Here is a 16,126-nt window from a genome sequence, read left to right as displayed (position 1 = left end):
AAAGCTTATTAAATTCTACACAAAAAAAGTCCTAGATATCTTTGCGAAAAAAAATACATCTTGTTATAGAAAATAATAGCTGAATCCAGATTTAGCGCTTTACCCTTTCAGAGGATATTCTAGGTCGTTCAGACGTATCGTTTTCGTATAAATCGAAGATGCCAAATTTATTTATGGCAGGGGTCGGCAAACCGGAGGGTGCCGTGGTGGAATGTTATCGATCCCAGTGCGCCCTCACGAACGGCAAAGAGGTGAAACCCCCGGAGTGGGTTTAGTGGGTAGGGCCAATTCTCCCCCCCCCCCCCCCCCTCTTGCCAAGAGAAGGAAAAGGAGCGGCGAGTCCCATACACCGTGCGTAAGTGCATTCCCACTCCGACAAAATAATAATAATAATAATAAAAAGGGGTCGGCAAACCGCGGCCCTATGGAGCTGCAATTGCGGCTCTCCAAATTACTCAAAATATTAAGGCTCTTTGAGGTTCCTAAAATAAGTAATTTCTACTGCGGTTAGCTCTCCTCAAAAGTTTGCCGACCCCTGATTTTATGGTATGTTATTGACACCATTCTGAAGTAGAAACATATAAAATATGTATGAAAAAACGCTTAAACAGCTGAACCAATTTAGTCAATTTTTAAAGGTACCATAGTAATGTATGTGACAAATGTTTATATCTCAAACTTTGTTTCCATTAATTAAACAAAGCGGCTCTCCAAATTACTCAAAATATTAAGGCTCTTTGAGGTTCCTAAAATAAGTAATTTCTACTGCGGTTAGCTCTCCTCAAAAGTTTGCCGACCCCTGATTTTATGGCATGTTATTGACACCATTATGAAGTAGAAACATATAAAATATGTATGAAAAAACACTTAAACAGCTGAACCAATTTAGTCAATTTTTAAAGGTACCTTAGTAATGTATGTGACAAATGTTTATATCTCAAACTTTGTTTCCATTAATTAAACAAAGAAAAATTGCACGTATTGTGATGTGATGGGATGTTGCTCACGGCGCCATCAGCTATGAGGTTTGTAATATGTAATGTGTAATACGTCTCAATACAATGACTAACAAAATAGATTTTAGAATTTTAAGGTCCTTTACTTGTCACTTCGGCTTCAACAAAGGCCTCACTCACAATTCATCACTCTATCAAATCACTGTTTATTGATATGTTGTTATTAATACAATTTTTACATTTAAATGTATTTCAAATAAAACTCGACTTTAGGCATAACCGTTCTGCTGAAATCATAATCAAACACGATGCTGAATGTTGATACTGACTGACAGCTTGACGACCGTTTGGAAATTTCCCTTCAGCGATTTAATGTCATCATAAATGGATGCTAGATGATATTGACGCCAATTTCTATTAGGTCGATTTGATAATTTCGTCTGGACTGGCCATAAGGCGTAATTAGAATGAAAGAGATAATTTGTGAACTTCGGTGTTCGCGGTTATACCCAGCTGACTAACATGCCGGACGCAAAAATAATTTACGATTTTATTTCGGAACGCACTTTATCGCTGTCAACCAACAAATCAAATGGCATTTGTTTGTGGAATTTTGTTCACTACCAAATGCAAATTACGCGACAATACGAATTATGCGGATATATGTTGTTAAATCAAAAATGGTTATTTTTTTACGCTCTTTCGTTTGAGCATAATTTCATTCGGGTCTACCGTCCCCTGCACGGTTTTATATACCGGGTGTTTTCTGTAACAGGAGCATTAAATTAAACTGTAGGCTGTACTCCTCAAACTGACCAACATTTGTTCAGCAACTTTTAAAAATAACTTGTGTTTTGATTTTTATTACACTAAAGTTTATTCTAAGACGCAATGTATTGCAAAATTTGTTATGTTTAAAGGGTGACAAGGAACGTCAAACACATAGATGGCAGCGTACATTGAAAATAATATTTAATTTATATGAAAAAGATATAATCTAAAAATTTCATAATTTTAAAAAGTTGCTAAACAAATGTTGGTCAGTTTGAGGCGTACAGCCTCCAGTTTAATTTATTGCTCCTGTTACAAGAAACACCCGGTATATAGTTAACAAGATGTATTTTTTCCGCAAAGATATCTAGGACTTTTTTGTGTAGAATTTAATAAGCTTTAATGTTGCCTTACACCATATTTTCACAGATAACGTAGATTTAGAGTAAATTTCTCCAGGATGGTACACATGTTCCAAGATGGCTGCGATTCCTCGAGGTTCCTAAATGTGAAATAGTGTGGACATAAATATACATATATTTAACATATAATTAACATACATACCAAATTTCATTACTTTGGAAGAGATTTCGAGGTTAGTCCTAATCCGATTGTGTTAATACATTTGACCAGTTTTCAGAGATAATAAAACATGACATTGATGCATCAAGGCGGTTTGTTTACAGAGGACCTACCGGAAAACGCGAATCCGAAATTTCGCTATCTGCCTCTTTATCGCTGGAATATGCAAACAGAGATGTTAGATAACAAAATTTCGATTTTCTTGTTTCGCTATAGACCCTCAGATTGTGGTAATAGCGCCCCGCCCCCTACGCAGAATTTCGCTTAATACTAAAAACTATTAAAGAAAAAGTGACGAAGCCCTCCAGTGGTGAAGGCCGGATCCGGCTTCGTCACTTTTTCTTTAATATATGACATCTATTACAGTTTTTAATTTATATATAGTAGTGTGACTACTTTAAAAAATTATTTATAATAATTTGATTTGTTCTCAAACTTGTTCGCTTGATATTCCCTATAAGTTATTGTTATGTTCTATCGCCTTAATCTCTGTTGAATTTGTAGAGCGGCCTGTGTAAGTATTAATTATATCCCATGTAGCTTTACCTTTATTCACCGCATTATTCATTATGTTATTAAATAAAATGATTCCTTCTCGCGGTATCAAAACAATTTTTCAGGTGTTTAGAGTATTTTCTAAATAATAACGTGTATTTGTCGGATACACATTTATTTTTATTCTTGTAAAAGAGGAATCTCAATTTACTGTTAGTTTTGCAGCTTTTCCGCAACCATTTAGTAATCCATTGCAGCTGTTTATTCTTTACTATCCGTATTTTTGTGACCGGGAAACAAATGATTCTTCCACATTTTCGGACGTCAATACGTCGTTAAAAGTTAAGCAACCTATAGCACAATCGGATTAAGTCTCACCTCGAAATCCTTCCAAAGATATGAAATTTGGTATGTATGTTAATTAAAGGTCTCTTTTTCATGTCCACACTATTTGACATTTGGGGACCTTGAGGAATCGCAGCTATCTTGGAAAATGTGTACCATCCTGGAGAAATTTGCGTTTTACTCTAAATATACGTTCTCTATGAAAATATGGTGTAAGGCAACATTAAAGCTTAATAAATTCTACACAAAAAAGTCCTAGATAACTTTGCGGAAAAAATACATCTTGTTATAGAAAATAATAGATAAATCCAGATTTACCGCTAATACCCTTTCAGGGGATATTCTCTTAATATGAAACTTGGAGGAATATGAATTTTACTTTTGTCTATACATTTGTACACGTTCTACCCCAATATCAACATATTACTCGACTGCGACTTAAACAGAAAGTAGGGTTCGTTTTTGGGACATGTTGTTGTATAACTTTTTAGTGTGGAACTTAATAAGCTTTCGTTTCGCCATACACAGTATTCACATTCCCAACCCCCAGACCCAGATAACCCAGATATTCCGAGAAAAACAGAAAAACAAAAAAAGACATACTTTTCAAGATGGCGTTTGATCCCCGTGGTCCCCGAAACTCCAATTTTATGACACGCAAACAGGGATCCCTGAAATTGTAGGTGTCAAATTTCATTACTGTCACTATTGTTTAAACCCCATTTAAGACCTAAAATCTGTTTTTGTAGTCACATTTTTAAGTTTTACACATATTTCCTCCATTTATTTTAGTAAATTTGTATTGCATAGCACTCTTGTACCAATTATGGATCTACTGATGTCTATTTTATTGAAATCCACTCAATAGTTTAGGCGCTAGAAGTAAAAATATGATTTATTATTCGGCGTAATCTCAAGGCGGCTGTATTAATTTTTCTTTAATAAAACAGGTGTAAACAGGTTGTGAAGGTCAATACGAATCTACCGATATGTCATTTTAAAAAATCCGTCCAGTATCCTGAGCTACAGAATGCACTGATTTTCAGTATTTAAACCCATAACCCTACTTTCTGTTTAAGTCGCAGTCGAGTAAAATGTTGATATTGGAGTAGAACGTGTACAAATGTATATACAAAAGTGGAATTCATATTCCTCCAAGCTTCATATTAAGAGAATATCCCCTGAAAGGGTATAAGCGCTAAATCTGGATTCAGCTATTATTTTCTATAACAAGATGTATTTTTTCCGCAAAGATATCTAGGACTTTTTTGTGTAGAATTTAATAAGCTTTAATGTTGCCTTACACCATATTTTCATAGAGAACGTATATTTAGAGTAAAACGCAAATTTCTCCAGGATGGCTGCGATTCCTCGAGGTCTCCAAATGTCAAATAGTGTGGACATGAAAAAGAGACCTTTAATTAACATACATACCAAATTTCATGTCTTTGGAAGGATTTCGAGGTGAGACTTAATCCGATTGTGCTACTATACATTGTTGAAATGTTTGCATGTTATGGTCATTGAAATCATGTTTATATATAAATTCGAATTGGTTTTCTTTACATGACTTTATAGCAAATTCAATACTCGTAGTTTGTGCAGTATCGTGGTCAGAAAAACCTAAACTATGTGTTTTCCCTATAACCTTGTCAATATTGCTCACGATATTATATCAATACTTACATGTATTTTGAGTTTGATGAGTGGGTTGCGTAATATGGATAAATACTCGGCGTTGAGCGGCTATTTATATGTGCCATTCTCAATCAAAAGGGTACTTATTGTCGGTCGCCAATAAGGCGCTATTTCCATATAGCTTTAATTTGAAATCACCCTTATCGACAAGCGACAATGTGGTACCTTTTGGTTGAAAACGTCACATTTGTCCCCCTCGCTGTCGAGACTTCGGGATGCTGGCGCGCCGAGGGTAAGTCCTTCCTCCGGGAGCTGGGTCGTCGCCTGTTTGAAAGAGGTCTTGACCCCCGCTCCGGGTTTTTCCTGATGCAATGGCTGTCCATCGCAATCCAACGGGGCAACGCAGCTGGCGTAATGGGCACCTTTGCGTCGGGGACAGCCCGGGACGCGTATTTACAAAAGCTAAACTATTTCAGTCACGCCTCAGATTATAATCGGGGAGCTTTTGTTTATGCATATTAGTTAACAATATCTATACCATTTCGGTAAAAAGTAGTCACTCAAATGGATTAGCTTTTTGCTTACAAATTTTCAAATATTATTCACGACAAAACCTAGTCGAGTTTAGTAACGTCAGTATCGTTTGAATATGATATCTAAATTTTAATAATACTTATTTACTCAAATGGATTATTCCTAGCCACAGTTGGCAAATGTTTTGGAATCCAAAATTACACTAAATCAGTAGGTAGGTTAGGTTCGTTAGGTAGCTTTAAATGCCCGAAGGGCAAACCGCCCAGAAATAGGAGCCCCGCGAAGCGGGGCTCCGTCTAGTTAGCTGAAGTTCGTCGGACTGTTTCTTTAAAAAAAATTTACTTCACAACGTAACTAGACGGAGCCCCGCTTCGCGGGGCTCCTGTTTCTGGGCGGTTTGCCCTTCGGGCATTTGAAGCTACCTAACGAACCTAACCTACCTATTGATTTAATGTAATTTTGGATTCCCATTTTGTAGCCAGTTACAAAACTTATTTACCAAACAATTTCACTCCGGCCCAATTCGTAACTGGCTACATACAAGGAATTTTAAATTCCTGTTTTGTAGCTAGTTACCAAATTTAGTTACCAAGCGGTAACACGCTGGCCCAATACGTAACCGGCTTCAAATTAACTGGGAATCTTGATTCCCATTCTGTAGCTGATTACGAAATTTTGGTTACCAAACGGTACTAAAAGGAGTACTCGTACCTATCAACTGAAATAATTCTAAAAGTAAAAAAAAAATCTTAGGCATTGTTAAGTAATTTGCATGAACGGTAATTTATTTAATACAATCGGAGTCGTTACTAAAATATGATTCAAATTTTAGATCGCAACAGACTAGCATTTGTAGTAACAATATCCGTATGAATTTAGTTAATAAAGTCTATACGATTTCAGTAAATTTCTATACTATAATAGATTAGGGTTTTGTTAAGTTTTGTCCAAGAAAAAGCTAATCTAGTTCAGTTCGCATCTGAACCATATCAGTATAGCCTTTGTAAATACGCGCCCCGCTTCGCGGGGCTCCTATTTCTGGGCGGTTTGCCCTTCGGGCATTTAAAGCGACCTAACGAACCTAACCTACCTACTGATTTAGTGTAATTTTGGATTCCAAAACATTTGCCAACTGTGGCTAGGAATAATCCATTTGAGTAAATAAGTATTATTAAAATTTAGATATCATATTCAAACGATACTGACGTTACTAAACTCGACTAGGTTTTGTCGTGAATAATATTTGAAAATTTGTAAGCAAAAAGCTAATCCATTTGAGTGACTACTTTTTACCGAAATGGTATAGATATTGTTAACTAATATGCATAAACAAAAGCTCCCCGATTATAATCTGAGGCGTGACTGAAATAGTTTAGCTTTTGTAAATACGCGCGCGGGACCCGCCCGCCACGTTGCCGGATCCGGTGCCGGCACCCGACCAGGCACCGGGGGCGCCGCGGGTGGATCTCAGTGCCGACGAGGAGGAGTTCGCGCAGAGTGTGAGTAGCACAGCCAATGAGCAACTGAGGAGGACTCTGGAAGAGGCAATTACACAGTATCGCTCCGCACCCGACACTAGGCCACGATTACCACGTTTGCCTATGAATAGACGCAATCTAGCGATAATGGGAGCCCTAAACGCTTTGCTAGAGCCATATTTGCGGACTAGTAAAGATTTAGAAGATCGCACTCGATCATGTACTGCGGTGCCATCGCGGCGTGCCGTGTTGCTCGAGTCAAGTTTCCGGACGCTGAACGTGCACCTAGGACCGCCGGAGGTGTCCCTGCATGGCAAGCGCGGATCGAGCGACGTATCAGCTCGTTTAGGACTCTCATTGCAAAGCTGATCTGCTTTAGGGGGGGCAATAATCGCCCCCGAGTAATGCGCTTTGTGAACCAGGCGTTCGCGGGGACGGATATCAGGCCCCGCGACTACATGGCCAATGTTACAGAGCGCGTCGACTTTCTAAAGCAGAAAGTCTATGCATGGGCAAACCGTATTCGCCGCTACAGAGAGCGTGTGGATCGATTCCAACAGAATCGTCTTTTCCAGGGTGACCAAAGGAAGGTGTACCGAAGGTGGGAGGAAACCAACCTTCGCGCGTCCGACACGCAGACGCCGGATGCTACTGTCATGACTGACTTCTGGCGTAGCATCTGGTCGGTGCCTGTCGGACACACAGAGGGGAGTTGGATGAGTGTTGTTGAGCATGAGTGCGAGTCCATCGAACCTATGGGGGCAGTCACCATCAGCCCCGATGACATAAGTTGTGCCATCCGCACGGCCCAGAACTGGAAAAGTCCTGGGCCGGATGGATTGCACAACTTCTGGCTAAAATGGTTCCGATGCTCGCACTCCTGCTTGGCAGCACAATTTCAACAAGCCCTCGAGCTTGGTTCTCTCCCACCTTCCTTAACAACTGGTGTCACCTTCCTGCTCTACAAGTCCGGTAGTACCACGGAAGCGAAGAACTACAGACCCATCACATGCTTGCCTACACTCTACAAGCTCCTTACATCCATTTTGAGAGCAAAAATCAACGCGCATATTGTCGCAAACAATATTTTGGCCTCCGCTCAAAATGGATGTAGGGTTGGGTCCCGTGGTACTAAAGAGCTCCTCCTCATAGACATGACCATATGCCAACAAGTTCGTCGGAACGGGGGGGCCCTCTCGGCCGCCTGGATTGACTATAAGAAGGCCTATGATTCGGTGCCTCACTCATGGCTGAGAAGGGTATTGGAGCTGTATAAACTTGATGCAGCTTTAATATCCTTCCTAAGTGCATGTATGAGGCAGTGGATCACAGTCCTTCGTCAACCAGGAGGTGGAGATGACCGCCCTGGCCCGCAGGACTTTATAAGGATCGAGCGAGGAATATTTCAGGGTGACAGTCTGAGTCCCCTGTGGTTCTGCCTAGCTCTGAATCCCCTCAGCACCCTGCTGAAGGATTCAGGGTTAGGTTGCCGGCTTCGGAGAGAGGGTGAAGTCATTTCTCACCTTCTGTACATGGATGACCTCAAACTATTTGCGCCAAATAACCAAGACTTGATGGTGCTACTGAAAACCACAGAAGTTTTCAGTACCGCCATCAGAATGGAGTTTGGTGTCGATAAGTGTGCGGTTATGCATGTACAGCGGGGGAAGGTTGTAAGTTCAATAAATTTACAACTTTCTGAGACTATGTCTTTCAGATCTATCTCTGAATCAGAAACCTATAAATACCTTGGTATGTCACAGTCGTTAGGTATTGAGGATGAGGGTATTAGACGGACGGTGAAGGAGCGCTTTTTCAGTCGGCTCACAAAAGTCCTTAACAGTCTTTTGTCAGGAGGCAACAAAGTGCGCGCCTTCAACGCCTGGGTAATGCCCCTACTCATATACTCCTTTGGCATACTAAGGTGGACTCAGACCGAGCTGGATGCCCTGGATCGGAGGGTCCGGCTACTGCTCACCACACACCGTATGTTACACCCACGCTCGTCAGTTATGAGATTGTACATCCCACGGAAGTGTGGAGGCCGAGGCTTCCTAAACGCCAAAGATCTCCACAACCGCGAGGTGTGCAATCTCAGGAATTATTTCCTTAACAACGAGTGTGGGATACATTGTGACGTGGTGGCAGTAGACAGGAAACTCACGCCGCTCTCCTTGGCAAACGAGAACTGGCACAAACCTGTGGTACAAAGTACTGCGGACCGCAAGGCGGTATGGAAGGATAAGCAGCTACACGGGCGGTTCTACAAGGCCCTCACGGGACCCGATGTAGACCTGCTCGCGTCGGTGAACTGGTTACGATTCGGGGACCTCTTCGGAGAAACCGAGGGTTTTGCCTGTGCAATTGCGGACGAAGTTATGATGACGAACAACTATCGGAAATATATCCTGAAGGACGGTACGGTCGATTTTTGTCGGGCATGCCGCCGTCCCGGAGAGTCACTCAGGCATATCATTTCCGGTTGTTCTCATCTTGCTAACGGCGAGTACTTGCACAGACATAATCTCGTAGCCAGGATTATTCACCAGCAGCTTGCTCTTCTATATGGCCTTGTGGACCGCGAAGTACCGTACTACAAGTATTTGCCTGTGCCAGTTCTCGAGAATGGTCGTGCCACGCTCTATTGGGATCGGTCTATCATCACTGACAGGACTATTGTAGCCAATAAGCCTGACATCGTGCTGATAGATCGAACGCAGCGCCGGGCAGTGCTCGTCGACGTCACCATCCCCCATGATGAGAATCTCGTGAAGGCCGAGAAGGACAAGTCCAGCAAGTACCTAGACTTGGCTCACGAGATAACCGCCATGTGGAATGTTGACTCGACGATCATTGTTCCTATAGTCGTGTCAGCGAACGGTCTCATTGCGAAGAGTCTCGACCAACACCTAGAGAGACTCTCGCTGGGTGGTTGGATCAAGGGTCAGATGCAGAAGGCGGTGATCTTGGACACGGCGCGGATAGTCCGCCGGTTCCTCTCTCTGCGGCCCTGACCACCGGCAGCTTGGGCCCTGCCTCGCTGCTGGCGGTACCCTAGGTTAGGTTTTTTATAATGTGTTTATATGTATTTTGTATTGTTTTGTTAGTGTTTTATATTTTACTTTTATATACATATTATAAAAATCCTAACTTAAGAAAAAAGATTAATAAAGAAAAATAATTAAAAATATTGTATAAAATCGCTTCCGACTTAAACATGCATGTTAAATAATTTGATAATATTTAATTTAATTTATTAATGTATTACAATTATTATATTTTGAATTTAATAATGGAATATAAATACGTGTATAATTATTAAGGAATTAAATGGCTTAAATAAATAAATAAATAAATAATATTCTGAATACGCCTTCTCTCAAATACCCATGGATGTTTAATTAGCCAAAGATACACGCCACTTTTCAGACATTATTAATTAGTGTATTAGTTGTGACATTGTATTTAGTATTATTATCATTATTCTCTGACATTTTATCTCACTGCCCATTCCGGTCGCAGAATCATCAAAGTAGTAACTAAATGTCAGATGTGTCGAAACGGTGTCGTAACCGTTACTAAGTTTTGGTAACTTAGTGTGGTCGCCGTGTACACACAATGTGACCAGAATTGTTTCAGTAACTAAGTGTCGTCGCCGTGTGTACACTTTTCGGTAACAAGGTGTCGACACATTGTGTACACTTTGCGTTCAGTTTGTGACCAAATCTCTACACAATGTGTCGTAACGGTTACTGAAATGTTTCGAAACATTGTGACCGCAAATGACAATATAAAATACCTCTTGAAAACGAAGGTTTGTCAAACTGTCCATTAATAGCAGTGTTGCCAGATCATCCCAAATAGGACGATTTTCCGTCCTTTTTAATGCCACACCGTCCCTTTGTCGTCCCTTCCGAACTACCGTCCCTTTTGGGCATCGAGCGTCCAGTATAAAAGATTTAATGCCATGTTGTCAATGATTGACGTTATGAAGTTCCGGTCTCTACCTTCTCTTAGCGCCTATCCTTTTGAAGGTATGCTTTACAGTATTAAAAACCTGTTACGAAAAGGGGACCAACCATTGGCGCAAGTAGCGAATCGCATACAAGAACTGTCGAAATTGAATATAGAGACTACTTGCAACAAATCAAATCCCGCCCTCAAAAACGAAATTTTACTGGAAACTGGTGAAAAAGTTTTTAAGACAGTCAGAATTAGTAAAAAATACTCGATATCTAAAAACAATGTTAATTTTTAACAAGCAGAAACGTCTGCGATCGATGCTATTAAGCTTAGAATAAATTTAAAAATGGAAAAATTACTGCCTTGGGTGAGACTTGAACTCACGGCCTCTGGATAAATACTCCAGCGCTCTGCCGAGGCATCCAGAGGCCGTGAGTTCAAATCTCACCCAAGGCAGTAATTTTTCCACTTAAATTTATTCTAAGCTTAAAAACAATAAGGACAAGTGGTTTCTAACTACTGACAAAAATTGAACAGAAATGCAGTACGCTACTTGTGTAGAAGGAAAAATAAAAGTCTTCGGCGGGAATATAAAAAACAAATATATTTTTTTTGAGTTGCCATTTAAATCATCAAACATAAACATAAATGCCACAGCGCTCATTTATGAAAATGAAGAATTGAGAGAATATAATTTAGACGACATTAAATGCAAAGTTTTTGCTATGGATTGCAATACCGAAATGGTATTCTTTCCAATATTATCAACGCTTCGATAAATAAACATTAATTATTAACATTCTCTAAGCATACTTTTTTTAACCCTTATCTTGGCAAGGCTCAAAATATTTTAAAGTTTAATATTTGATCAGTGGTTGACCATACTAAACTATTATAAAATAACAAAAAAAAACCAGGGTTTTCCACTTTACGAGTTTTCGCCCGGGAGGCTATTGGTCATTAAAATCGGTTCGTGGCTCGCAGTCTATATATTATATCACAACCATACGTTTGTACTTATTTAATACTTATTTAAAACTTAAACTACTAAAACGAATTGCTGAGATCATTATACAGGATAATTAAAAATTAACGACTTAATTATATTAGGTATTCTAGTGAGATCCTCATAGATAAAGAATACATATTTAGAAAATGCAAGAAATGTCACGGAACGCTCACTTTTTGTATGTACTTTATATGTAACAATATGTGAAAAATAAACTTTTATGCCAAAAAAACTTCTGGACACAATTCAAGAATCACCAATATAGTACCATGTTTTGTATGAAAAAAAAAGACCGTAATTACCTTTTGTATTGTTTTTGAGCTCCCGATATCCCCGATATGATATAATGAGGGTAGACAGAGCGCAGTCTACACAACTTTGACACCCACCCGCTATCTTCAGTCACCCGTGAATAAGATGCATGTAACTGCGTCGAAATATCGGGAGCTCAAAAACAATACAAAAGGTAATCACGGTCTATATAGGTAGTGAAACTAGCCGTGAATCATTCAAAACTCTTATAAAAACTTTTATGACAAAAACAAAAAATCTGGACACAATTTAAGAATCACCCGATTGCGTCGAGGAATCATTTGTATTTTTGTTTGTTTTATTTCCTTCTTGCTTCTTTTCTTTGTCATTTGTATTCTGTAGCAATTGGTTAGATCTGAAAATAAAGATAACTTGCGGTCACGTTGGGCAAAAAACTATGTTTAGTTTGTTTTTCGCAGGGCAAAAGGAACAGTATTAATATGCAAAATAGTAAGGCACAGAAATACCAAAACAAAAAGTCACAAATTTTTACGCAAATAAATCGTACTTTTTTGGTCTGTCACTATTATTTCTACGCCATTATAGCATATTTTTGAACCGCTCATACGAAAAGTACGTAAAATCGTACTAAAATGTGCGGTTTAGCCAAAAAGTACGATTTTAGTACGGTTTTGGGCGGAGTACGTTTTAAGTACGTATGCTATTCAAAAAGTACGTAAATAAAAGGTACGATCTGGCAACACTGATCTGAAAACAAATGAGTACAAGGAGCCATTTTGCAAATCCAGTAACTTTGTTACTACTTTTGACATATGTCTACACAGTGTGTACACAGAGTCGTAACATTGCGACTACTTTGTGACTGGAATTTTTCTCAGCCTTAAACCATATTTTTACATCATAATTACCAAGTTTAGTAGTATGTAAAGCGTTATTTTTATTATTTAGGTATAGTATATGCATCGGAGCACTAAAATTGCATCAAATAATGTAGTTATGAACACATGCACTGAGAAGCAAATAATTTCATTTCTGGCTAAACTAAAATAATGAGGTGGCGCGTTGATAAAATTACACCTAGTTAATCAAATCACTCGAGCAGTTTAATTTCCCATAGTATTTAAAGCCATAATGTAATATAAATGCAAACAATAAATACTTACGTCTTGTAAATCCTTCTTAGCGATGGCGTTTGTCACTTGTTTATTTTTATTTAAGTAAATTTCCATCTGACAGTTCCCATTTGAAACGAACAAAATGAACGAATGAACGAATGATTTTGGGATAACTAGTCGCAAACTGGTAACAATGTGTGCACACGGCGACGACACTTTGTGACTGAAATGTGTCTGTGTCGAGCCTTCCACATTTTGGTAACGACGACGTAACGGCGACCACACTGCGACCGTTTTGTGACCGGAAAAGGCGGTGTCGACGCAAGATGTGTCTACACCGTGTCGTAACGGCGACCGAAAATAGGTTAGGGTGTATTCGACTGATTTTTTTTATTTGTTGTGATTTGTTTAATTGTTTTTATTTATTACTTAATTATTTTATTGAATTATTTACAATTTGACTATCTTTTTGTGAGTTCATGTCTTCATGTTATTTAGAAACATTGTGACATTGTTAAATATCATGTAATTTCCAATAAGAAATAAATTAATCTAATCTAATCTGTTTAGTCATAAAAATAAGTGCAAGTAGATCATTTAAATTTTAAACTGCTTATGAGGTGTGCCATACACGAGATAAATTTTCGTCCTCGTAAAACGTCATTTCCTGGATTGATTTTTAAGCACCTAGAACGAGTTTATTTCAGATTATTGTTTACTAGTTAATAACTCTTATCATCCTTATTTTCGTGTATAGATAACACGTACAATATATATATATATACCATTTAATTGTTGTCACCTTCGTGGCGTTCTGGTTTTATTATCCAGGAAAATTACGAATATAGCTAATATAACAACTATAAACTGGGGATTTAAGCGCATCCTTGATGCATTTATTTACAAATATTACATTGGAATAAAATTTTTGCCTATTTTATAAATTCGACCAGGAAAATGACGCATACATTTCATTTTAAAAATACACCCAATTGCAAAGTGGCATTCAGGTATAAGTAATCTTGTATTGACAATGATATAAGACTAGGTATTTACATTGATTTCATGCGCATTAATGTAAAATGTGTTTTTTTTCCAGTCATTATTTGTAAAATCATATAACCTACCATGAATTTATAATATTAATAATTAATTAATTATTCAGACATTTATGGCGTTATCTATAAAGACTAGCTAGCCCTTGCAAATTGTTTCTCCCTATAGTCTGTCATTTTAACATTTACTTTTGTTAAAATGAAACAAAATTTAACAGAGATTTGCTAAGTTTTATGAATAAGGAGGTTGGTAAGCTTCGCGGAACCTTTGAATAGTTATATAATTTTGTTATTCATGTAAAAGTAGGTCATACATAACATTGAAACCCTCGTAGTCGTAGAATCGATTAAGCATGCGAAAAAACCGGACAAGTGCAAGTCGGGCTCCCCACCGCGGGTTCCTTACAAAATTAACATTTTTTTAACAAATTTATAGTTTTCAGATTTTTCCCTGTACTTGACTGCTGTACCCTGTTCCGTTGTATAAGACGATACTGCTTGCTACATTTCATATTTCTAGGTCAACGGGAAGTACTCTATAAATTTTGATTCCCTTGAGAGTGTCGAAATATACGTTTTTTGCGACATAAAAGATCGTATCTTTTTTTTACGTTAACTTCACAGCGACAAGGAGAAGGTTTTAATTTCAACTGGATACCTCCATGCGTTCCCGAGATAAAGGGTCTTGACAGACAGACAGACGGACGGACGGAAAGTGAAGTGACGGTTCCGTTTTTCCTTTTGAGGTACGGAACCCTATAAAGATATCTATGTTGCTCACCTTTCAAAATTTTCGAAAAATTGCACCGATAACAGGATGTTGTTGAGCAAAAAGGCTTCAGAGTCGTTTAGTAGCTGGTAGCGCATGTGGTCCAGCGCCTCGTCGTCGTAGGAGCGGACGTGCGCGGGCGGCGGGACGGGCGCGTGCGCCGCCGACGCCCGCGGCGCGCTCGCCAACTGCATCGTCGTCGGCACTGGCCTCTCCGTCCTTCCCAATCTTCTATTCGCAGGGTTGGCATTTTTCTGCCTTCTCTCCTCTCGTTTCTGCTCCCTCCATTTTTCCCTTTCGAAAAACTTATCCGGTTCCTTCTGAGATTTCTTAGACTTAGAATTTCCCATTCTAAAACACTAGAAGTACCTAAATTTATTTCAATTTATGAGGTTATTAACACTGTTTTGTAAACACATTGCAACTGCCCTGTAAATAATAAAAAAGTCCTTCTCCTTTTCTTTGTTTGACTTGTAGTTTATTGATTTAAGAGCAGCGAAAAAATCTGGCAACGTCTGATCCTTTTAGAATGTAACTACGTACTTGAAAAGGATTATTCATGCATTTATAATACTAATTGTTGTTATCTAAGCGATAAACAGCTTCATCGATCGTGATAGCTATCATGGGTAGAATCCAATATATGCACTGTGCACTGATTTAATGCAAACGTATGTTGTGCCACGCTGGGAAAGCAGTGGTAGCGTCGTGTCTGCGTCATGGACTCTTCGACACTACTATCCTCCCGAATAAACACCATTAACCTGATTTAATACATAACCATTGGGTTATAAACCGTGAAATTATTAGTCAAAAAACTGACTTATGAAGTAGGCTAGCGGCATTTCTTGTTCAACATTGTTATGTAAACATGAACATAACCGTAAATGCACCAGTGGTTACGGTGGATTATATTATACCCAGGTATAAAAAGAAAGTCATCGAGTTTCATTATTAAGGACTTATTCCACTTGGCGCATATTCCTGTCCTAGATGAGAAATTCGGCTGCTTTAGCAATGAAAAAATGTTTCAATGTCAATAACAATAATAAACTTGTGAAATAAAACTGAAAACGGATTATATCGAGACACCCGTAAGCCCACCCGTGAGTCACGCGTTGACCACGAACGCTGTAAAGGGTT

At 38.8% G+C, this 16,126-nt stretch overlaps 1 protein-coding gene across 1 annotated transcript in view; it reads right to left on the bottom strand.

The window, feature by feature from the left end:
• Nucleotides 1-15,622, bottom strand: part of LOC134742105 (uncharacterized) — a 32,329-nt gene extending 16,707 nt beyond the window's left edge. Inside the window, exon 1 of the mRNA XM_063675053.1 lies at nt 14,996-15,622. Within this exon, the coding sequence (XP_063531123.1) occupies nt 14,996-15,333 (338 nt within the window). The 5' untranslated portion in view covers nt 15,334-15,622. The remainder of the gene's footprint in view (nt 1-14,995) is intronic.
• Between the last annotated feature and the right edge of the window lie 504 nt (nt 15,623-16,126).

Source organism: Cydia strobilella, chromosome 6 (genome assembly GCF_947568885.1).
Source record: "Cydia strobilella chromosome 6, ilCydStro3.1, whole genome shotgun sequence".
In the NCBI taxonomy this organism is placed as follows: domain Eukaryota; kingdom Metazoa; phylum Arthropoda; class Insecta; order Lepidoptera; family Tortricidae; genus Cydia; species Cydia strobilella.
The sequence above is the reverse complement of the archived record's forward strand: the minus strand, read 5'-3'. Positions and strand labels throughout refer to the sequence as shown.